The 24,096-nt window shown below is 41.3% G+C and overlaps 2 protein-coding genes across 3 annotated transcripts in view; one reads left to right on the top strand and one right to left on the bottom strand.

Annotated features, from left to right (window-relative positions):
* Positions 1 to 6,261: 6,261 nt before the first annotated feature.
* srsf2a (serine and arginine rich splicing factor 2a) lies at positions 6,262 to 9,614 on the bottom strand. Of its 2 annotated transcripts, XR_799553.1 has the most exons (4): positions 9,124 to 9,614; positions 8,200 to 8,527; positions 7,180 to 7,272; positions 6,262 to 6,717 (listed from the first exon to the last, which is right to left on the bottom strand). XR_799553.1 is itself a non-coding variant. In XM_010783923.1 (3 exons), the coding sequence occupies exons 1-2, from the start codon at positions 9,477 to 9,479 to the stop codon at positions 8,224 to 8,226; spliced, it is 660 nt and encodes a 219-aa protein (XP_010782225.1). In that variant the 5' UTR covers positions 9,480 to 9,614; the 3' UTR covers positions 6,262 to 7,272; positions 8,200 to 8,223. The 2 variants fall into 2 exon arrangements, 1 of the variants encoding a protein (XP_010782225.1); XM_010783923.1 differs by having other exon boundaries at positions 6,262 to 7,272.
* Positions 9,615 to 9,770: 156 nt separating this feature from the next.
* Positions 9,771 to 24,096, top strand: part of rnf157 (ring finger protein 157) — an 18,254-nt gene continuing 3,928 nt past the window's right edge. Inside the window, 3 exon segments of the mRNA XM_010783925.1 lie at positions 9,771 to 10,718; positions 13,954 to 14,072; positions 18,118 to 18,206. Coding sequence (XP_010782227.1) covers positions 10,631 to 10,718; positions 13,954 to 14,072; positions 18,118 to 18,206 — 296 coding nt within the window. The 5' untranslated portion in view covers positions 9,771 to 10,630.

Below are 24,096 nucleotides of genomic sequence, written 5' to 3'. Positions count from 1 at the left end.
TCAAACACTGATGGTTTATTTGGAGCTTCGGCCGGAGAATTCACATCACAAATCCAAGAGCCAGGGGTTCTGACTTCACGGTAGAGTTGCCACGTCAAATCTGAAGAACTCTACCCCAGACCCATGTATTTAGCTAGTTCAGAGAGAATAATCAACATTGTGCATAACAGGATAGAATCATAACACCTCTATCAGCTGACGCCAACAGGCAGGAACAGGGAGACAAAACACTGAGAGCACAGCAGCCAAGGTTACAGGTGCGTGTGCTCAGACAGGACAGTATGAACTGATAAACTGGGTCAAAGTTATGGACCTTGGAAAATATTTCCCCAACACTGTGAACATGTTTATTAAAGTATGTGGTGCACCGCAGTAGTCCTGAAAGTAAAGAGGCAATCATATGGTGGATCCCAAAATGTTAAGAAGTCTCAGATGGAGTAGAGTCTGATCTGCTCCTCCATGTCCACATCTGAAACCTCCCCAAACGTCTCCTGGTTGTCTTTCAGCAGCTTGAAGATGGCGGCCAGCTGCTCTCGTTGCACCCTGAAGTGTATCAGAGAATAATATATAGTTGGGAAAGAACCAAGAAAAAAGTCGACAAACTGTGGAACTTTTATCAGGTGGAATTCATAACGACAAACAAAACCCATTCTGTAAATGTACATTAAGAAAGCAGCGAAAGAACACTGAAACCAGTTCTGCCAAGTGTCAATATTGATAAAAGTAACTACGCTCTTCTAGTAAGTAATAAGCTGCAGGAATTCGTCATTTCTATAGTGGGTTAGAAGCCTGAAACAATGTCTGTGGTTTACCCACGATTTTCAGGCTTTTTTCCATGCCACAAAACATGTAAGCAAATAACGTACTCACGCTGTTTTTAGTGCTATTTTTTGTCTTCAAAAATATGGTTATGAGCAACTGGGCGAATGAGTCGTTGGGGACATTAAACGTCATCTGGCCGCACACCAGTCCCCAAACTCATTGCTATTGCATTAAAAAATAATTTGTGAAGATTACCTTTTTTAATGAAATATGTATCAAGTATCATTAACTTTTTATTTTCTGAAATAATACAAAATCCAATGGAAAATAACCTTGGACTTTTTCGGAGGGAAGGGCAATCAATGCAAACTTTTGGGGTGACATATACAAACATTTCTTCCCTGTAGCACTCGGATGCTAATAAATACTGTAAAGACGAAAAATATGTTGAATGTCAAGAGATAAACTATAAATACACATATACAAGGAAAAACCAAATAAATACATAACACAGTAGAGAATTTAAAGGATTATATTGCAGAGCAACGCAGCGTATTTGTTAACTGATGGACGTTTTACAGACCAAAACATTTTTTTTGAAATTAATCAAAACAGTTGGTTGCATGAATCATCCTCTTTACTGTCACAATACTACGGAAAGACAAGGGAAACACAACGGGAACAGACATGCCAAAGGGTGAATACTGGTAGAAGTTTCATCAGAAACCCTGCTATCTGCTGTTTGCCAAGTAGAGGAAGCCATTGTGACTTCATCCAATGTTTGTTAAAGGTTTGAAACCTTGAGTTAGACATTACATTGAGAGCTAGGGTCATTTTCTTCAAACAATCAGATTTCCTTTTGGCACCAGTGCGCCCCCCGCTGGCAGGTGGCCTGCTTCAAGATCTAACACAATAAGCATTGTCAACTTACACCTGTGGATTGTAGTCATTACATTTGACCAACCATCAAGCTGAATATGCAAAGTATATTATATATATATATATATATATATATAGTAAATTCAATGTACAGTACTGCTGCTACAACTGAATTCCCCCAGCTCTCTGTTATCTTGACGTCACATTTTCGAAATATACTGTATGACTCAGATAAGCGTCAAATTAAATGTCCTTTTATCTTTTCTTTATCAGAAGCTATCTCATTTATTGTCACTTACTCAACATGATGAAGCACATTGTATTAAGTAGGAGCCTTTACTTTGAACTCTTGTAATAAAGTAAGATGTAGAAAGTACATGTAATGGGATAACATAACTAGGTGTTAGGTAAATCTAGAAAAAAGCTTTTTTTCTCTTTTCGTGAGATATTTTGTGGTCTTTAACATGTAATAAACCAACTTTATCAAAGCCTATCCCTCAAATTTCCCCCTCACCCTCACTATTCCAGTGTGACACAATCACTTTAGAGGCGGTTTCCGTGTCAGCCCGAGTCCCAGTGCTGCGTTACACCGAGTCCTCCTTGTGGCAGAACAGAGGAGAGTCCTGAGAGGATTAACTAACACTTCTCTGTGAGTGGACGACTGGAGACACAATCAACACCTGCTGTCACAGCTGTCAATCACACGTCTAATGTGGCACAACGGGGCAGTGGGGGTAGGGGTGTGTATCGGTCGCTTCATGGCCATCTGAAGTAAAGAGCTGATGAGGCCAAAATCACTTCTGAGGTTAAGAAATGCAAAATGGTTTTGGAGTAGTTTTCAAATAATGGCCAGAAAGTGACTCCTCTGAGATAAACGGGTGAAAATAATAATACTTTACCACATAACTGCTCCTTTTTCAGGCCTACAGACAGTTACAGACTGTGGTGGAGTGTATCCTGTAATGATAAGAGCAACATCTTGTATCCTACGTGTCCTTGTTTGTTGTGCTTTCTTCACAGTCTTGTGTCATTCATCCTTCAGCTAATACCTGGCAGAGACTCAATCAGGCCTTACTCAGTCTAGCCTGAACAGGAAAACTGACACAGCAGCTAAACAGGGAGCGAACAGCAACAACACACAGACAGCGTAGGGGAGATTAGAGGGAGAAAGACTCTGAACAGGGTGGGAAATGTATATGGCTCTGTTTCCTTAAACTGCAATTCATGTTTATTCCTGGTTAATACATTGCTAACTGCGCCAATAGGTTTAGGTTTTGAATACTACCCACCAAAAAAAAGCTGGATTTGTTTTGGTATTTTACTGTGTTATAACGAGGCGAAGTAGGATATGTTTTCTGTCTGATTGTAGGATTAGGGAAAAACTAGTGAACCCATTTTCATGAAATTTATAAGAGGGTTTTAACATGGGCAATTTCGTAAAAAAAATATGTAAACATAGCGAGGCAGGGCATTATATCTATTACAAGCCATAAGTAAGCAGAACTTTTGGGTTGCCAGGTTGTGGAAAATCCTGCTTTAATTCATCAGGGATGCTCCCCAATTAATTGTTCTTAAACTCATATAAAGAGAACCATTACCTGAAAACCGGTACTCATATTGTTCCTTTTCACTGACCTCTGCTCCTCCTCCAGCTCCTCTGACGACATCATCTTCTCCAAGTGATGGGATCGCGCCTTTCCAGGGACGTACTTCAAGGAATCGTTTATCTCCTCTTTATCTGATGAAACAGATCATCCTTGATAAGAAATCTTACACCAAACATTTATTTTGAAATAAATAGTTGCATATATTTTAAAATGTATCTCACCATCTATCCCCGGGCTCTCTGTGGCTCCTTCAGTCTGAGGGATTGAGAAAGCACACTTTAGGAGTTGCTTTTCAGAGAGCCCAATGTATGACCTACGACACGACGAGGCCTCGGACGACCAGTCCACCTCTAAGCTCTGGTGTCTACACCCAGAACTGGGCACGGACAGGCTGGTTGTGGTGTGGTGCTTAACTGGTGTTGCCACTTTTGTGAGAGGGTGAGGATGTGCCTCCTCCTGTCAAATAATTAAGGGGTAAAAAGAGGGGCATTTTTTTCTCCCTTAAACTTTATCAATTCATGTTGTCTTAGGTAGTCCCGGATTAGAAACTGGTGTACAGATATTGAACTCCAAACAAATACCTCCTTGTGTTACCTGTATTTCTCACCTCTCCTGGATGCTGATCTGGCCTACACTTGGCGCAGGTTAGCTTTTCATACCTTTCTCCCTTTGGTGCCGATTTGACCTCTTTACATGCAGACATCCAGTTTAAAAAAAAACAGGCCAGTGAGGGTCTTGAACATTGCTGATATGTGTGGAGGAGGCTCTATTGCCATATTTCTATTAGTGAAACTAACATATATCAAAAGAATAAAGTTGTGTTGCCCTTTTCTTATTATTGATACCAATGTATGCTAAAAGACACAAAAATACTGTCATGGTCAGTCCGTGTTGCCCTCAACATCCCACGTTTATTTTGTGGGATGTTTTCTACTAGAAATATCCCAATAGTTCACTTTTAAAGTAATTTGCTTTGGTACAATTTTAAATATTGACTTGAGTTTTCCATTATATTTTAATTAACATTGTTATGCTTCCGTTTACAAGCACATTTTTTCTATTATTGAATAATAAGTTGATTATTTCCCTGATTGATAAAACAATATTTACTCTAAATTATAATTAAATTACAGTTTCTCTTAACGAAATGTGAACTCTTCAACTGTCTTCTTTATTTAGTTGACTAACTTTATTTTTGCGGTAGAATTTCAGAAAAATATCATCGGCTAATAAAATGTAAAGAAAAGTTACATACTAAACTACCCACCAGTCTATATAAGAGATTAGCCTCATAGACTTGCTACAATGTTAAGATATTGCCAACAAATTAATGAATCAGTAATATTAATCCAATAATAATAAAGCAAACGTAACTCTATTAATTGTTCTAATGTCTAACCCACCTGAAGCAACATTTCAAAGGAACAGCTACATATACATTACTTGTGTATTTCCATACTTCCAGCAGTGTACTTTTTACTCCACTAAATGCAAAATATTATAAAAAATAATCCTTTAAAGTAAACGTATTTCATGTATCCTATCTTGCCTTTTACTTTTATAGGTGATACATTATTACGTTACACTTTAGTGAATTCAATTTATAATGCAGCTAAGGAGTGTTTTCCAATGGTAGCATTGCTGCTTCTTTTTTTTAAGCTTTGGGTGCTTCTTCCACCTCTGACTTGACGTGCACACTGTACTTGAGTGGGAGGTGAAGTCAGTAAAACAGATTATGCAATAGAAAACAAACAATCACAGCTTTCTCATAACGGTATTGGACTACAGATGACTTACTGAAAGCACAGACTTCACTACATCCCAGTGATCATGCGAGCTGGCGCTGATCTCACACCAGTCGTCCGCCGCCTTCTTCTTCTTCTTCTTGTCCGGCAGATGGCCGTTCTGCTGCGGCCCCGCTTCATCTAATCCTCTGGCTGCACTGTGTCCGAAATAACTTGCTAAATCGGCGCTAGGCGATGAGCCGCTAAATAAAGACGTAGCGACCACAATAGCGAGCAGCGTGAAGATAACAGCGGATATTACAAAAGTTAGATCCATTTCTGTGGAGCCTGGTGGTGTTAACAGGCCTGTGTTGTGACCGTCTACCCCGCTTTCTGTTCACCTGAGTCGGCCGCATTCAATTACAGTCGGCCATCCCGCTGCTTGTATTAATCCTCCCCAGACATCAACGTTAACGAGCAGCGTTTATGGGATATGTTACAATCTCCTCTCGGAGCAGGACGTCATATCCTTCGGCCCCGCCCCCACGTCAGCAGAGTGCCCCAGCTTTATTACCCCGCTCCGCCCCCACCCACCACGTCCAGGTGCAACGTGCCCGGCTCCTCTTCTGCCGGTAATCGCCTCAGAGGTGAGTACTGCACACCGGGAGATGGTGATGGTTTGTGACAGCACCAGGCTGATGGAGTCAGGCTCGGTTTACAGTCTCCACCAGGGATTAATCGACACCTTCAAACTACATTACCCCCAGAGTAATCTACAGTCATAATGGTTGAAACCAATATAATATTGCATATTCCGATTTGTATTTTAAAACAATTTATTGTACATGTTCCTTTTATTGAACTCATTAAATAACAGTAAACATATCCCACATTAACTTATCCTGGTGCTCAATTCTTGTTGAAATACACAGCTTCTACAATCAATCAAGTTCAGTTTAAATATCTTTACATCCAAAAAATGTGCTTGGAATAATTAGTTAATTATTAAATCTATATACTTTCTTCTTAAATCATTTATAAAATGTAATCTACTCCTGTGAAAAATGTGTGATTAAAACTACAAAAGCTTAGAACACTTTTCCCCCAAACAGTAGCCACTGTGGCCGTATTAGAACTATGAGACAATGATAAATGTTATTATAGTGTGACAGTAGCACAATTGGAAAAGTCACATTAATGCAAAGTTTAACATAGAGAACAATAATTTCATTGCCAATGCAAACCATTCTGATAGTTGTGCATATGACAAATAAATACTTGAAACTTGATTTGGAACGACAGATGTTTATTGACATTCACCTAAAGCAATTACAAGACGTTTGAGGTTCAGAGGAATGAAATACACAAATAATTTCTTTAAGCAGCCTGGACTGCCCATTAAACCCTTCACTAGGAGTCACACTGGATTCAATTAAAAAAAGCAAGCAAAACTTGTTATTAACAGTGGATAAACCACAGAGGAGAGGGGGAATAGAGAGAAAAGGAAGGAGAGAATCTGTATAGGCGGGGGGGGCGGGCGGGGGGGAAAGGGAGAGAGGACAGGACAGGAGAGGATAGATGATCTGCCACACTTGTGAGCTTACAAACCGGCAAACAGCAGCGGAGGGTCGAGCCCCGGAACAGCGCCGGGCACTCAGCACCGCAACACGCCACACCATGTCACCACCGCACTGCACCGCATCTTAACAGCTAACCAGCATTACTCAACTGCTACACAACTGCGCCTAGTGCACAAAAGATACACAAGAAAGAGGGTTAGAGTCATAGGAAAGCAACTTTAACCAGACAGAAAATAGAGATTTGACAGAAAATAAAAACATGTAGTCTGCGGGATAAGCAAATTAAAATATTAAGTGCCTTTGATGTTTTGCCTTTTTCACTGTACAGGAAAAAAAAAATCTCCATAAGAGTGGTAAAACAGATGTAAAAGCTCTGAACATTCAACATTACACCCTGCAAATAAAACGTTCATATTCATTTAGAAAGATTATTAAACAAGGGGTTAAATTAAAGGAAATGTAAGTTCATAAAAAAAGTGCTAGGGTAAACCCAATTTAAATCAGCAAGAGAAGAACTTATTTTAAATCCCTTTCAAATTGCTCAACTTCGCAAACAATGATCACATCAATGTTACAAAATAGTTTTTGTAAATAAAGTCAAATCATTTTAGACCAAGCTCCAATAACCTTTCAGTCTGCTTTCAGTGGTAATAGTGGAGTCCACTTGCTCAATGTGAGACTCTTCCTGATGTCCTCAGCAAAGGCTCAGTCATCTGAGATCTGCAAAGAAAGACAAAACAGAATTAGGAAATGCCCAAAATAGGCTTTTTTATTTCTAAAAACTCCTGAAGCTGACCTAGACATTTAAGCACAGTGCTTGTCTGATCTGCTCACAATAACATTAATCATAGTGCATTTCCCCCCTGGGCATCTTCATGTATACCCAACATTTCTAGTAACTTTCACATTTGTTTACACACCTTACCCGGCCCCCCTTTACAATAGTACTAGCTCTAACAAGTCTTACACCCGGGCGAATTGGAAAAACAAACCTCGGGGGTCCGTTCCCTTTGTGAGGCGGACGAGCCCACAGGAACAGGTGGGCACTGACTGCTCAGTGCATCTGCCTGTGATCCCCGCCAACGTACCTCACCACACCACCTCACACACCAACTGACAGCCCGAACCACTGCCATGACGACCTGCTCCATAGCAACCACCGTTGCCTCGGTGACCTGCTCCTTAGCAACTGCCATAGCTCTCAGCAATCAGGCAGGTCACACACTAACTGCTCTCACACTGCCACACCCCCATCTCCTCCTCCTCTCTTTGCAAACAGGACTCCGCAGCTTGGAGGAAAGAATTCCACATTTAGGTGAACGTTTTTGAGTGAAGCACCCCACGTCCCTCCCATACAGCCCATTTTGAAATATAGGTTACACTAGGTCCAATCAACCCAAATCTCCTGTTGTCTGTGGGTGCATAGATTGGCAATGCAAAGTACAGCACACACAGAACTAGGACAACATCAGTCCCAATCTTATTTTTACCATTTCGAAAAAATGATTCTGACGACTTTGTTGCTTTTGTGCAAATGCATGACATGTAGCACTAAGACTGCAGAATAATAACCTAACTGATGACAAATAGCCATTTTAGGAATACTATTTGAAGCAAATCATATATTTCACCCTTCCCCCTGAATACCGTCATGCTGTGTCCAAGACTGGATTAAATCTCTGCTCCGTTGTCCTCTGGAGATTTTGGCCTACTCTTGGATTTGGAGCGGGACTTTGATTTGGACCCTCTGTTTGAAGACGGGGTTCGACTCCTTGACCTAGAAGACCGGGACTTTGAGGGAGATTTTGTCTTGCTTCGTCTTGGGGTCCTGGACTTGCACTTAGACTTGGACCTTGACCTGGAGTCGGAGTGAGACCTGGAGCGGCTGTAGTGGTGGCGGCTCCTGGAGCGGGATCGGCTCCAGCTCCTGGAGCGGCTGCGGCTACGTCTGCGACGTCGAGGGCTGGCTGAACGACTGGGAATATAGAGAGAAGAACAAACCAAAATAAGATGGAAACTGACAAGACTTATTGTCAGAGAAAAAGAACATTCAAAATCAGGATAATCGTGAATATCCTCACACCAAGTCTTACACAATTTTGCTGTTTTAAAGTGTATTTTAGTTATGCAGGTGCTCCTATATGTAATGCAATGTTTAGTATTTGTATTCCATTTTTAGGTTTTAAAGTCTATTTTGAAGATAATCTGAATAATTTCGTCAATGGCAGAATCTTAGTCAGTATAATATTGTCCCATGCCTACAAAATCAAGGATTGATGATGAATGACTCCTAATACTTGCAGATTACTAGATATTAAAACAATGGTTAGATGCAGACTTACTATATTATATCCACAGCAACTATATGTAAAGCTACAACAAAGAATAGTAACTACATAATGATAAATTAACTGTCCTGTTAAACTGAAAGGGTTGCTTCAACTTGAGAAACACTACAGACATGGAAAACAAGCTGAAGATGACAAGGTTAGTTATGTTTTGCACAATTTTGACCCCCTCCTATAGCAACAATACGCCACAGCTAAACCTAGTATCCACAACAGTATTTACCTCCTGCGTCCGCCGTACCCCCCTCCGGATCTGCGCGGCGGAGCCCCTCTCCGGCTGTGCATGGAGTCCGGGGGTCTCCCGTAGCGGGCCATCTGCACCCGGAGCTCCCGCCCGTCCAGCAGCGCGCCGTCCATAGCATCCATTGCGTCCTCGGCGTCGCGCTTGTCAAGGAATCGCACGAAGGCGAACCCGCGGCTCTCCTTAGTGTACCTGTCCCGGGGGATGTAAACATCTCCCACACGGCCGTACTTCTCAAAAACTCGGCGCAGAGTCTCCGGTGAAGTACGGTACGTGAGGTTGTCCACTTTCAGGGAGGTCATCCCCTCAACGTCTGGCGGCGCCCTTCCGTAGCTCATTGTGTCTGTCTCCAGTCAACACAGCAGCCCAGTCCAACCCGTTAGGCCCAACCGTAATCTCCAATTTGTGTAATTATTGCAGATTTTTTTTTATGACACTGGCTGTCGTCTCTGCCGCACTGGTTTCACCTGAAATGGCGGCAATAAAGCTTCCTTTTCCTCTTTCATTCTTGCGCCCGTGTTGGCCTCTTCTGATTGGCTGCTCGACTTCTGCCACCTCTCCCGCAGCACTGCCCTCTGTCGACAGGGAGTAGCTTTAAACGATAATATTGGACAAACTGCTGCCTTTGTTCTCTTTAGTTTCATTTATATAAGCTAGTTGTCATGAGTTAATAGTGTTTTTTTTGTAGTTTATCAAGGCCGGACAGTGTTGCTGTGAATCCAGGGTCGCTGTCTTAGAGTTTGGTTCCTGTGGCACTGTTTGTTGCGCGGTACAAAAAAAGGTTTATATCACAGCAACAACCTTTCCCGTTTTGTACGCTAAATTGAGTTTTGTACTGCCAATTTCCACCCATGTTTAGAGGGTAATGTGGTTTTTGCTCGGTGTGTATACCATAGTCCCGTCCTCTCTGCACTGCAGTCAGCACTACTCGCACATTTGGCGTAGGAAGGTCACGTTACAAAGTGGGTCGGCACTATCTGCTGCTGCTGGAGAGAGGAGGACTGCGCAAAAACCACGGCCCGGATTTGTGCCTGCCTTACGTCATGGGAAGCCTCGGACCTCACTGACAGGATCCAACAACGAGAGGCACCGGGGATGATGTGTGACCAACAAACAGCGGGCCGGGAGATGTCGACGAGCACACGGCTGTTTTGAGCCATACACTCGCCCGTAGAGTAAAAACCAGTCACGGAGAATTATCGCTCTGATTGCGGCTTTCCATGAGAGTGCCTCTCCGCTGTTAAAGGGACAACTACGGCTGTTTTCTACCTCAAAAACGAGCTGGTGACCAGGGAAGGATAAGCAGCTGGATAACTAATCCCCCAGGACTGTCACATTCACGGCGGGGTTTGGATCCGATAGAAATGGACATGCATGCAGGGCAGCACAGACTGGATTAAACGATAGGGAATAAAAGAGACGCCGCGAACAAAGTGTACCCGAATAAGTGTTATGCCAGTTAATCCGTGTGGTCTTTATTTGACTGGAAATGGGAGCTTTAATAAGCAGACAAAACATAGGCGTGGAAGAACTGGACATTCCGTCCAGTTCGGTGTACCGTTATCCACCGAAATCTGGTAAGTCACCGAGCAGGTCACACTGACTGCGGGTCACTGTAACATGCTTTAAAGCTCAATTTCGTGTTTCAAACGCATGGAAGGGAGATGAAAGTAGGGATCAACATCAGAACCATCACCCTCTTACCTAGCTGCAGGCCTGCAGAGCATTCAAGCCTGAGGAGCTACCTGTGGAGAGGGGAGAGGACCAATAACTAATTTTTCTGAGCTTTCTTTCAACTTAATTTCCCCATTTACATATTCAAATTGCACACTGCCTTTGTCTCATGTTTATTCATAACGTTTTATGTAATTTTAATGTATTTCTGGCACTGCAGCATTGCTGAGTTGTCCATGGAGCATCTCATTTATAGCCATTGGCTATTGTGGTGCATTTATGAGCTGGACCTCTGATCATGCCTATCTCAGTCTGTGTTAAAATAAATCATTAATGATGGACCCCAAGAGGAGGAACATGAAAATACCTACATCATCATTAGCAGCAGAGCTTTTAGTTTAAAAGAAAGGGCTACAACTAATGTTTTTCTTTCTGTGTACTTTAATGTGCACGTCATCCTTTTTACAAAATATAATGCTGTCAAACTAGAGAAAACTGTTGTTGAGTTGAGTTTTCACAGTGGTCCAAAAGAGTAACAAAGCCCAAGATATGTAATGTTTATTTTTATAAAACCGTGGAAAAGCAAAAACAATGGAGGTTTGGAAGTATAGATTTATATATTTAATAATTAATAAAAAAGATTAGATTTTAATGGTAATGTGGATTGATAAATTGTTGTTTGACTTAAAGATTGACTACTGTAGCGAATTCAGTACTTATTTAAATCCACATTGTAGTAGATCCTTAAACCAGGTATCAACTGTCATCCTTTTTGTTACATTTCAGCACATTCCTTGAATAAATAACTTAATTTTTAGTCAGTAAAACTTTAGAAAATAGTGGAAAAATTCGACCATGAAGACATACTCCAGTTGTTTGTTTTGTCTATGTTCAGTTTGATCATTTTAGGCTTCTCATTTGGAAATCAGAGAGGAAGCTGGACACGTTTTGGAATTTACATTTTCTGTCAGTTGATGATGAGCTCGACTCATCATCTCAACATCTACAAGAGTCTTTGTTACAATAACTGTTTTAGATGTTGAGATGAGACTTTTTAAAGTGCTTCAAATGTTAATGTGGAGGCAACATTTTTAGGTTTTGGCACATGTATCAAAACATTTCAAACTATACCAAACATGACCCTCATCTACCGGTTCACCTGACTCACAAGCTGTCCTCTCGACCCTAAACTGACCTCTTGTGTTTTCAATCTGTGTTGTTATTGTTCCTCGATGTGACATTTTCTGATTGCAGCGCCCTGTTCTGCTCCCCACCAGGGTTTAGCAGTAATCCAATATTACCACCATAAAATCTCATTGTGAAGAAATAATGTTATTGCTTTCCCACTCTATTGTAAGCAAAGACATAAAGTAAATGAAAATCTCTCACACATTTCGACCTGGAACCAAATTAGGGAACAGCAATTGTGATGTGTTGGGCTTTGAAATCACAATAATATCTTAGATCTATAGTGATATTATGTGCTGGAGAAAGGAGGGAATGGAAGGAAAACTGTTGACTTGTGGCTACCATTAAAGCCTCTTTTGTCACATAATTTAGCTGATTTGTCACAGGCTCTTTGATTGTGTGATGTAACAATCCTAGTTGCAGCCGTGTGGTAATGATGGTGGAAGGGAAGGAAAGAAGCTGGTGGCGATGGCTGCTGGTGAAACCGATCTGTCAGCCACAGTTCCTGTTTCTGGGATCTGGTGGCAAATCCTCAGCCAAGCTCGCTTCTCCCACCTACTGTTAATAATAATAAGGTGATGAAGAGTGGGAGCCAGAGCCCATTGTGGCTTTTTTTAGTTGATGAGTTGTTGTGTTATGGATTTTTTTCTACAGTGTGAATGGTTTCAATGTCAGAGCATCCAAACCCGCCCTCCTCTCTAGCATTAAAGAGACAATTCAACATAAAATCCAAATTTCATATGTATTATATCGCTATTTTATCAGACTAGATTGTTTTGGTGTGAGCTGCCTAGTGTTAAAGTTAATATCAACAGACTATGTAGGTCTGTGGATAATCTTGAGTTACTGGGTCATCATTTCTGTAAATGGACAATGACTGTACAGTTTTTCAAATGTAATTTTGGCACTTTGAGCGGATCAGCCAGTTCCATTATATTCCAGGGAAGTAAGACATCTCTGAGACCAATATCTCCACTACTCAGGCAAAAATAATCTTGATTCATAAATAGCTATACAAAAAGGGGCAAATATATATTTTACTTTCGAGTTAATTGTCACCTTTTAATAAGAGTGAAAGATGCCAGTATTTAGGTCCTCCCAGCAGCAGATACATGACTTGCCTGTCCAGCATGTATTTAAAGACTGCAAACCACCATTAAAGTCTTATGATATTAGCTCACCCTGTGATTAAAAGGTAAAACGTCTATTTAGTTTTGTTGTCCACGACCCAAAGTCTTGGTAAACAGGTGGAAAAGCTGCAATAGACCCAATAACAACTCAGCTTCTGTGAGAATGCCCTCACAGACCATTAGATCAGTACGGAGCCCTGGAGGGTTCATAGAGAGAAAAATAAATAAAACGAGGCGTGTTTGTGTGTTTGTGCTCTGCTCAGCTCTGTGTGGGTGTGTGTGTTCGGTGTATGTGTGTGTCCGACACCGGCATTTGTTTCCAAATGACCATGAACAGTAATTTACACATGGCTAACTCCATATGTGTATTCCCAAGTGAAAGAAGTTTGTTTAATCTTAATCTCGATGTAGGCTAGTGCTAAGTACTGTCGGAGTGCACCAGAACGAACACCACTATCATAATATCTTCTGAAAACAAATGCCCACACACACAAACATACACACGCCCTGGTGACCGGACATCTTCTTCATAAAACTAATAATATGGCGTAATAATCGGGCAGTTCGATGTGTCTAACCATAAGAAAGTATCTTGTGGCCTCGTTTTATTTAAATTGAGTCCACAAATTACATCTCGTGCGCACAAATTAATAAAACCTGGCCTCGTTTTATTTATTTTTCTCTAACCCTCCGGGGCTCCGTAGATCAGTAACTTGGTTGAAAAACAAAAGTAACTGTATGCATGAGAATTGAAAGACACAGCCACATGGCGCTCACCCCTAACCTCTGTCATTAATATGTTGTACTTCTCTGTGTGCAGGAAGTTACTTCGCCAGCCATTTCATCATGGGGGGAGAGAAGTTTGACTCCACCCATCCGGAGGGTTACCTGTTTGGGGAAAACACTGACCTTAACTTCCTGGGGACGAGACCTGTGGCGGTAGGTGTTCTCACACTAACAGCTGTTTTAAAGGGAAACTCAAGTTTTCAGTGCTTCATTTGTGTACCGTGAGTGCCGACCAAACCACAAACTGATATAATAAGACTGTTAGGGGTTTTCCTTGTTTAGGAAACACAAGATTCAAGCTATTCATATAGTATTTATCTCCACTTCCTATGACACATGCAGAATAGAATATACAGCCCGACATCTGAGTATCCCCCCCACGGGGGGAGAACTGCTTTTGTAATTTTTCTAGCATGCCAATCATAGCAGACTTGGCTTTTTCAGTAAGGATCTTAAGGAGACCGGTGCTAAAACTGAGTGTTTCAGACAGAAATGTTCAAACACAATGTATTATTTGAGCATTAAATCAGGGTAACATGTTCTCTTAGAAACCCAAAATACAAGTAAAAAATAAATATAATATGTCCCCTTTAAATGTTTAAAACTCAAACAATCTCACCAAAAGTCTGACCCTGATAGAGTTGTCAAGGAGCTGTAGCATTTTCCAAAAATAATTTTGGCACATCCGACTTATAAATTGAAATTGGAGAGTGTGGGGGAAACTTCTGTATCAATGGAGAGTTAGGACTCAGAGAGACACGAGGAGAGCTGGAGCTTTGATGGCAAAGACTGACAGTTTATTTGGAGCTTCGGCCGGAGAATTCACAAGACATGTCACGGGCCACAGTTTGACCACACGGTTGAGATGCCACAATCAATTCTGAAGAACTCTCCTGTAGCTCCAGGTTTGAACTAGTTCAGAGTGTAATAATCAACATTCTTCAATAGATAGACTAAACAGCTGAGGGACACTGAATTTGTTGTCGCTTATGGTTCGGGGTCATCTACACCCCGAGAAGGATGTGTTCCAGGTGTCCCACAACAATAACTATCTCTGACCGAAAGTTGCCCGGTCATAAACTGGTAACAACAACAACATGCTTGGGCAGCCCCTCCTTAAGGGAGATAGCGGCTGCCTAAGGTTGGGCATCTGCGTCAGAGGGCAAAAGGTAAACATGTATACAGAATTATTCCCTGAAAGTAGAAGTTTTTGTCAACATTCAGGCCGAAAATGAACATTAAATCCCCAAATTAAACATTTTATAAAAATGCTTTAAGTATTTAAACAAAGCAAGGAATTAAAATAAAGAGATCTCAAGTATCTTCATTATCCATTCATCGTTTTTGTGTCAGAAAATGTTATATAAAAAAAAAACAGCTCAGCATGATGTCTTAGAAGTGAAAAAGAGACAACGAAATGGCCATTTTTGCCATTTCGCCTTGATGGATGATTTAAAGTCAAGAATCTTGTGTCAAACGGCTCCTTCAAAAATCAGCTAAGATGTGAAGCCGTCTCTTGTCATTGAACAGCTGGTACATTTCACCAGCCGCATTGGCAATTAACAAGCTTCCAGACTGTCGCCGATTGAAATGTATTTCAACGTCTCATCGTGTCAACCTAATTAAAAGGGAAATGTCAGTCTACCGTCTCCCTCGTTCAGAGAGGCCAAAAAGCCACGGTTCCTCCGGAGGGTTCCTTCAACCTAATAATGAACGTGAAGGTTAAACAATTGAGAGCTGCGGATGAAAAAGAGCTCACATCTAGAGAGAAGATAGAGAATTTGTCACAGACGAGTAACGGTCACAGGCTTGTAGGGAGCTAATATGGAGAGCTCCATCACAGTGTGTGCTAATCTCAGTTGCTCTGCTGTTTGAGTCTAGACTGGGCTCCTAAAATTAGGAGTGCAGCTTTTCTCCCGATTTATGTGGGTGTTTATAATCCTACTGTTGGCACAGGATGCAGCTGGTGATTTCTTTTCATTATATAATGTTTGGTTGTTTCTAAACAGATGGTGCCGTGGAATAAAACCAACCGCAGTTGTTGTGTTCCCGATCTCCTCCTGCACCGCTCTACAAATATGATAATGGGTAGGGCGGGCTATATTTAGGGTTTTCAGAAACGCCTGCCCGAAGCACACAGATTTACAAAATGGACGTTTACCCTTTCTAGAATCAATAAGAGTCGCTCACCACTGTGTTTGGGACTCAAATATCTAATCAACTCTTGGATGGATTCGATTTATACGACATTAATGAATCACTCATGATAACTGTATACTGTCTTTGGTGATAACATGCCTTTTCAAATAGCACCGTAATGAGGTGGGCCTCTTTGGGTTTTGGTAAAGTGTCCCAACAAATATTTAATGGCTTGCCAAGTGATTTGTCAGACACATCAATGTTCCCGAACAAATTAATTATACTAACTTTGATTGGTGCTTTTCATGTGGGATCTGTTGAGCTAAACTTAGTGTTTAATGCTAGTTAGGCCTCACTTCACATCTAGGGCTGTGAGCAAAGGGTAATACAGAAATGTGTGCAGGCCTGATGTGCATCACTTCCTTGAGGTGAAGACGTTTGTGGCTAACATTAGCCTTTTGACCTAAGCTGGGTGTATATTTTTTTGTAATTAGTATTCAAGTTACAGCTTGTTTATGCGAGTCCAATGAAAACTGGAAAATACATTTTAATTGTCATGTTTATTTTACGAGGCCAGTATACAGTTTTTACACAAAATACATTTATTTTGTAGTTTTACACTACAGGAAAGGTTACAAACGTACTTAATACTTAATGTTTTTTAAGATAGCGCTCTACAACACTACAAAAAAAGTCTTAATGCATAGAAATGCTTCACAACTTAAAAAAAGACAAAAAGAAGATTGCTAATAATAAAACAGCCCACAGAACTGCTACCATGGCACTCGACCTGTAGTACACAATTATTTAAAAATGACCTTTCAATTCTTAAGGAAAAAATCACCTGTATTTGAAAAGAAATTTGTTTTTATTTTAATTTGTCTTAGCATGTATGAGAAAATACAGTGTGTTGCTGTGAAGTTTCCTGTGAGTTTCCTAATGAATGCTTCTTTTCAGCATCTGTTACCCCGTGTGTTTGTTCTGTAGTTTACAGGCGTGACTCCCGCTGAGCCCAGATGTGTAAAAGTACTGAATATGTTGCCATTCACAGACACTCCAAGTAATATGTATAATATATGAACACGGACAGATGAGGGTGTGTAGTGTGGAGGTATCTGACCACGTCCTGAATGTTTCTTCTCAAACCAACTCTCCTTTGGTTCTCCAAAAAAAATACGGAGTGCGGACTGGTACTGGAGAGGAGCCAGTTCACCTCCTGGGCCACTGCCGAAGTGCCCTTGAGCAAGGCACCTAACCCCCAACTGCTCACTGGCGCCGGCTAGACTGGCTGCATCCGCTCTGACCTCTCAACTGCATGTACATGTGTGCATATAACTATGTGTATTTGTATGTGCATGTTGTAAAAAGTGTGTACTGTGTGTGTACTGTATTACCTGTATAAAAACGCGTGTGTGTGTACGACAGAGTGGAAACTGAATTTCCCCCTCGGAGGATTAATAAAGGTCCATCTTATTCTTCTTCTTCTTTTACGCTCCGTCAGCAACTTCTGGCTTCAAACACACAACAAGAGTGCTGAGAAGTGAACCACAGAGTGGGTTAAATTCAAAGGGTGTGTGACCATTTTACGGTTTTATCGGTAGCAGTTACTAGAGAAAATAATGCAAGGAAAGTATTTCACATCTTTGTCTTTGGCCTAATGCTATTAAATGTTGCCTGATGCCGTTATCTTCACCTCATCTGGTCTTTGAAATGTTAACAGGCATAGTTTGACCCCGGACTGTTTCACACTCCTGTGGTCCTGCGTTTGCAGAAATGTGCCTATACACTGTCTGAAGTGTCAGCCTCGTCCCTGGAAAGAACCAATCTGAGCAGATTTTTTCGCTGTGGCTCAGCACTTGTCAGCACGGATCTGGCGGGTGCTGACCAACCGAAACGCTCGTGTTAAGGTTAAACCAGAAGCAGCCGGGGCCATTGTGTAACCCTGACTTTCCTGTGGTCAAGAGAGGAATGTCGGGGCGGACTGAGGGGAGATGAATGCTGCTACTCTTCTCTCTCATAAGTAACATGTATTTTACATCTATAATTTGTTTCCTTTCAGTTCCCATACGCAGCCCCTCCGCCTCAGGAACCAGTTAAGACGTTACGAAGCCTTATAAACATCCGTAAGGACACTCTGCGGCTTGTACGGTACGCACCTTTCTTGTCTTGTCAAATATTCTTCAGCAGTACTCAGTAAAGTAAAAAAAACACAAACAGTGGGGCAAAAAAGTATTTAGTCAGCCACCAATTGTGCAAGTTCTCCCACTTAAAAAGATGAGAGAGGCCATCCTAGGTACACTTCAACTATGAGAGACAGAATGAGAAAAAAAAATCAAGAAAATCACATTGTCTGATTTTTAAAGAATGTATTTGCAAATTATGGTGGAAAATAAGTATTTGGTCACCTACAAACAAACAAGATTTCTGGCTCTCACAGACCTGTAACTTCTTCTTTAAGAGCCTCCTCTGTCCTCCACTTGTTAACTGTATTAATGGCACCTGTTTGAACTCGTTATCAGTATAAAAGACACCTGTCCACAACCTCAAACAGTCACACTCCAAACTCCACTATGGCCCAGACCAAAGAGCTGTCAAAGGACACCAGAAACAACATTGTAGACCTGCACCAGGCTGGGAAGACTGAATCTGCAATAGGTAAGCAGCTTGGTGTGAAGAAATCAACTGTGGGAGCAATTATTAGAAAATGGAAGACATACAAGACCACTGATAATCTCCCTCGATCTGGGGCTCCACGCAAGATCTCATCCCGTGGGGTCAAAATGATCACAAGAACGGTGAGCAAAAATCCCAGAACCACACGGGGGGACCTAGTCAATGACCTGCAGAGAGCTGGGACAAAGTAGAACGAAGAGGCTACCATGCAGGTAACACACTACGCCAGACCAGGACTGCAAAATCCTGCCAGGTGCCAGGACGTGTCCCCCTGCTACAGTGTCCAGGCGTCGTGGACCGCAAGATTTGCTCAGAGAGCATTTAGATGATCCAGAAGAGGGATTGGGAGAAATGCTCATAACTAGACGTGTTTTGGGAGGAGAAAGAATGCCCTGAGTTGCAACCAAGAACACCATACCTACTGTGAAACATGGGGTTTTTTTTTTTTGGGGGGGGGGGGGAAAAACAAAAATTCCCCCCCCCCCCCCCAAAATTGGGCCTTTTTTTTTTTTGGGGGGGGGGGGGGGGGGCCCCCCCGCCCGCCGCCCGCCCCCTTGGGGTTTTTTTTTTTTTTTTTGTTTTCCCTGGCCAAAAGGGGGGGGAACCCCCCAAGGGGGACGGGGACCCCCGCCCCGCCCAGATTTCGCCCCCCCCGGGTTTTGGGTTTAACAAGGGGGGGGGGGAAAAAAGGGGGGGAAAAAAATGGAACTTGGGGGGGGGGCCGGCCCCGCCCCCAGCCCAGGGGTTATTCCCCGCGGTCTGGAGGAACAAGGAACAAATTTTTTTCTTTCTTTTTTTTTTTGGGGGGGGGGGGGGGGGGAAGTGGGGGGGGAGAAAAAAAAAACCCCCCCCGCCCCTCCTTTCCCCCAGAATCCCCCCCACCAAGCCCCCCCAAAAAAAGGGGGGGGGGGCAAAAAAAAAAAAAATTTTTGGGGGGGGGAAGGAAAAAAAAAAAATTGAAAAAAAAAAACCGTGGGGGGGCCCACCCCCCCCTTTTGGGGGGGGGGGGGGGGGGGTTTTTTTTTCTTTTCCCCCAAAAAAAAAAAAAAGCCCCCGCCCAATAATTGGGGAAAGAAAACCCCCAAAATGGGGGGAAAAAAAAAGAATTTCCCCCCCCCCCCCGCCCCCAAAAAAAAACAAAAACAAAGGCAGGCGCGGGCGGCCGCACCACGCCGGGGGCGGCCCCGGGGGCGCCCCCAAAAAACCGAAGGGGGGAAAAAAGGGGGGTGGGGGGGCACCCCTTTTCCCCCCCCCCGCCCGGGGGTAAAAGAAAGGGCCGCCCCCGCAATTTTTTTTTTTTTTCCCCCCCAAGGGGGGGGGGGTTCCCCCTTTTGGGGGGGGGGGGGAAGAATTTGGGGGGGCGCCCCCCTAAGAGGCAGTTTGCCTTTCCCCCCCCCCAAAGAAAAAAAAAAAAAAAAAATTTTTCCCTCCCCAAACCCCCAATTTTAGAAAAAAAAAAAAATCCCCTTTATTTTTGGGGGGGGGGGGGGGGGGGGAAAAAAAGGGGGGGGAAAAAAGTTTTTTTTTTTGAAAAGGGGGTTCCCCCCCGGTGGTTCTGGCCGCCCCAAGCCGGGGGGGGGGACCCCCCAAAAAGCCCCCCCCGCCCCCCCCGAGAAGAAAAAAGACAAGAAAAAAAAGGGTCAAAAAAACCCCCCCCCTTTTGGGGCCCGCCCTTTCCGCCGCCCGCCCCCCCTAAAGAAAAAAAAAAAAAGGGGGCAAAGGAAAAAATTTCGCCCGCCTGGGCCCAAAATGGGGGGGGGGAAAAAAGGGGGGGGAAAAAAAAAATTGGGGGGGGGGGGGGGGGGCCCCCCCCCCAAAAAAAAAAAATTTACCCGAGAACAAAGCCCCCCCCCCCCCCCAACCCCAAAGTTTGGGGGCGGAGGCGTTTTTTTTTTTTGGGTGGGTTTGGGAAAAAAAAGAAGAAAACCCCTTTTTGGTTGGAAAAACGGGGGGGGGGGGGGCCCCCCCTTTTTTTACCCCCCCCCCTTTTTTTTTTTGGGGGAAAAAAAAAAAAAACCCCCCGGGGGGGGGGGGGGGGGGGGGGGGGTTTTTTTTTGGACCTCCGGGGTTTTTTTTTGTTCCAAAATTTTTTCTTTTGGGGCCCCCAAACCCCCAAAAAAGGGGGGGGGGGGGGGGGGGGGGGGTTAAAAAAATTATAAACAAGGTTTTTAAAATCCCCCGGGAGAAAAATTTGGGGAAAAAAAAAACCCTTTTTTTTTTTTTTTTTTTTGGGGGGTTTTTTTTTTTCCCCTTTTGGGACCCAAGAAAAAAAATTACTTTTTTTTTAAAAAAAATTTTTTTTTTTTTTTGTTTTTTTTCCCCCAAAACCCCCCCCAATTTAAAAAAAAAATTTTTTTTGTTTGTGTTTTTTGGCCCAAAAATTAAAAGTTTTTTCTTTTTTTAAACACAAAGGCCAAAAGGAAATGGGGTGAACAAAAATTTTTTTTTTTTTTTTTTCTGGAAATTTTTTTTTTTTTTTTTTTTTTTTTTCTTCAAATTTTTTTGTTTTGGGGGTTCTTTCTTGCAAAATAAAGGTTTTTTTGAGCGTTTTTAAATAACCCTGCTTAAGGAAAAAAATTTTTGAAAAATTTTTTTTTAAAGCAAGGCCCTCTTTTCTTCCCAATTAATTTTTTTTTTTTAAGGTTTGGGGGAAAAAAAAAACTTTTTTTGGCCAAAACAATTGGGTTGGCTTGAAACTTAAAATTTACCTTTTTTTTTTTTTTTTTTTTTTTTTTTTGGCCCAAACTTTGGGGTTTTTATTAAGTTTTTTGGGGTAAAAACAATTATTACAGCATCCAAATTTAAACAAAATATTTTTTTTTTTTTTTTTTTAAAGGGGGCATTCCTTAAGCAAAGCAACACATTTCCCTTTTATTTTTCGCGCCCCCCGCCAAAAAAAAATAAGGCCGCGCATAAATTTTACCTTTTTATTGGGAAAAAAAAGGAAAGATTTTTTAAAAAAAAAAAGAAAAACAACCGTAAAATTATCTTTTGAAAAATTTTTTGAATTTTGTTTGTTTTTTTTTTTTTCCTTTTTTTTTTTTAAAATTTTTAAAAAATTTTTTTTTTTTTTGAATCTTTGAATGTGTTTCAAGACTCCAAAAAAACGAACCTAATAAAAACTTGAAATTCTTCCACCCGCCTTTTTTTTTGGGAAAAAAAAACACGAAATTTTTTCGATTTTGTCTTGTAAAGAAAAAAATGGGAAACTTCGTTCTTGTTTGAAACTTGTCATTTTAAAAAAGGTCGGGCTTTCAAAGGGCACTTCGCTTTTTTAGGCGCTTTTGGGGAAAATACCGACCGCCGGTTGTGCGGGCGGTTTTGGAAAAATAAAAATAGCAACGACTTCCATTTTAAAATCCATTTAACGTCAAAACATTAAAATTTTGGGAGTTTTTTTTTGGAAGCCCTGGCAAAAATATTTCCTTGTTTTTTTTTCCTTCCCCTTCTTTCCTACCTTTTGAAAAAAAAAAAAACAATTCCCCCGCTTTTTGGTTTTTCCGCCCTTTTATTTTTCTTGCCTGCCTTCCCCCCCAAAAACCGCGGTAGGGTTTTTTTTTTTTGGGCCAGGCCCGGGAGGGAAAACGCCCTGAAAAAAAGCGCTGCCCCCGGGGTGGAACGAGGTCGGAGGGGGGGGAAAAAAAGAAAACAAGGGCCCTGCCTTTTTTTTTACAACGTAGGAAAAAAAAAAGAAGGTGTTTTTGCAACCTTTTCGGACGCTGAAGAAACACACGAACCAAGGGGTGGGCCAAATTCAAACCAAAATTTTTTACTCAACCGAGGGGCCAATGGGAGGGAAAAGTTTTTTTCCCCACAATTTGGGAGTTTTGGCCACAAAAGTTTGGGGGGTTAAGTTTTGGGGAAAAAAAAAAAACAGGAATGCGCGGGCGGGGAGGGGGGTGGGGTTTCTTGGTTTTCTTCACCATTCGGGTTTTTGGCCAGAAGAAACGCAACTTTTTCAGATAGATTTTTTTTTTTTTTTTTTTTTTTTTTTTTTTTTTTTTTATTTATTTCAAGTTTTCTCCGCCTTTTTTTTTTTTTTTTTTTTTTAAAAATAGTTTTTTTTCATTTTTTGGGCCCTCCCGTTATATGCCACCTTACAACAAAAACAAAGTCAAAAAATCAAAAAAAAGTTAAAACAAAGTTTTATTTCCCAAATTTTTAAGAAAAAAAAATAAATTCTACGGGCTTTTTTTGGGGGGTTTGCATATTTTTTTTTTTTTAAAAATTTTGGCTTTCCCTTCCGTATATAAAAAAAAAAAAAAGAACAGGTTTTATTTATAGAACAGAGAAAAAAAAAATTGTTTAAAAAAAATGAAATTTTAATTTCCCAAATGCTGAAACATTTCCTTTTTTCAAAGTTTTTTTTTTTTTATGAAAAAAAAAAAAAACAGCGCAAGTTGTTTTTTACCAACAAAAATGTTTTTTTTTTTTTTTATACAAAATATTATTTGTTTTTTTACTTTAAATGGTTTGCCAATTAAGAAAAAGGCCTGGTTCCTTTTTTTTTTTGAAATTTTTTTTCTATTTTTTCTGTGTTTTTTTTCAGAAAAGAACAAGAAAATGGAAAAGGAAAAACATGCCTTTCAACCAAAACATGAAGTGATGCCACATTTTTTTTTTTTTTAAAATTTATTAAAGTACAACAAAACCACCTTGTTTTTTTTTTTTTAGTTTTTTTTTTTAAAAACAAGGAATTGCGCTCTTTTTTGAAAAATGCAACCAATTAAGGTAAAACTTTCTTTACCTGTTTTTCAGGCTTTTTTGCGCAAGCAAAAAAGGGTCCCCATAAAGGAAAATTCAATATATTTTGATTTTTTTGTGCTCTGGGAAACTGGTTTTGTGTGTGGTTTTTTTTTTTTCGCTTTTTGCCCCCAAAGGTAAGCCTTTTTGCCCCTCAGGACAAGCTTTCCCTTTCTTTGCAGTTTTCCCTTGGAAAAAGACGGGGGTGGGGGCCATTTTTTAAGAGGGGGAAGTTGTGCGCAAAAAAGCCCAAAGTTTTTTTTTTTTCTTTTTTCTGCCTTGCGCCCTCAGCACACCCGTCCAACCCCCCCTTCCAAAGCCGAAAAAGGTTTTTGTGGGGGGGCCGACGGAAGGGAGGCGGGTGGAAAAGGCCCAACTAAAAAAACACAAAGGCCCTTGTTTTAAAAAGAAAAAAAATTGAAAGCGCTTTTGTAAAAAAATCCAACATATTAACATAAGGGCAAAAGAAATTTTAACAAAAGATGTTTTACTTGGTCCCCGAAATTTTTTTTTTTTTTCCTCCCCTCCTCAAAGCCTTTTTTTTTTGGGCCTTTTTTTTTCCTTTTTGGGGGGGAAGAAAAAAAAAAACGTTTTTTTGGGGAAAAAAAAAAAAAAACAGAAA

The sequence above is a fragment of the Notothenia coriiceps genome, unplaced genomic scaffold, assembly GCF_000735185.1.
Source record: "Notothenia coriiceps isolate Sejong01 unplaced genomic scaffold, NC01 NC01_scaffold00026063, whole genome shotgun sequence".
NCBI lineage: Eukaryota > Metazoa > Chordata > Actinopteri > Perciformes > Nototheniidae > Notothenia > Notothenia coriiceps.
Note: the sequence above shows the minus strand (reverse complement) of the source record. Positions and strands in the feature narration are given on the sequence as shown.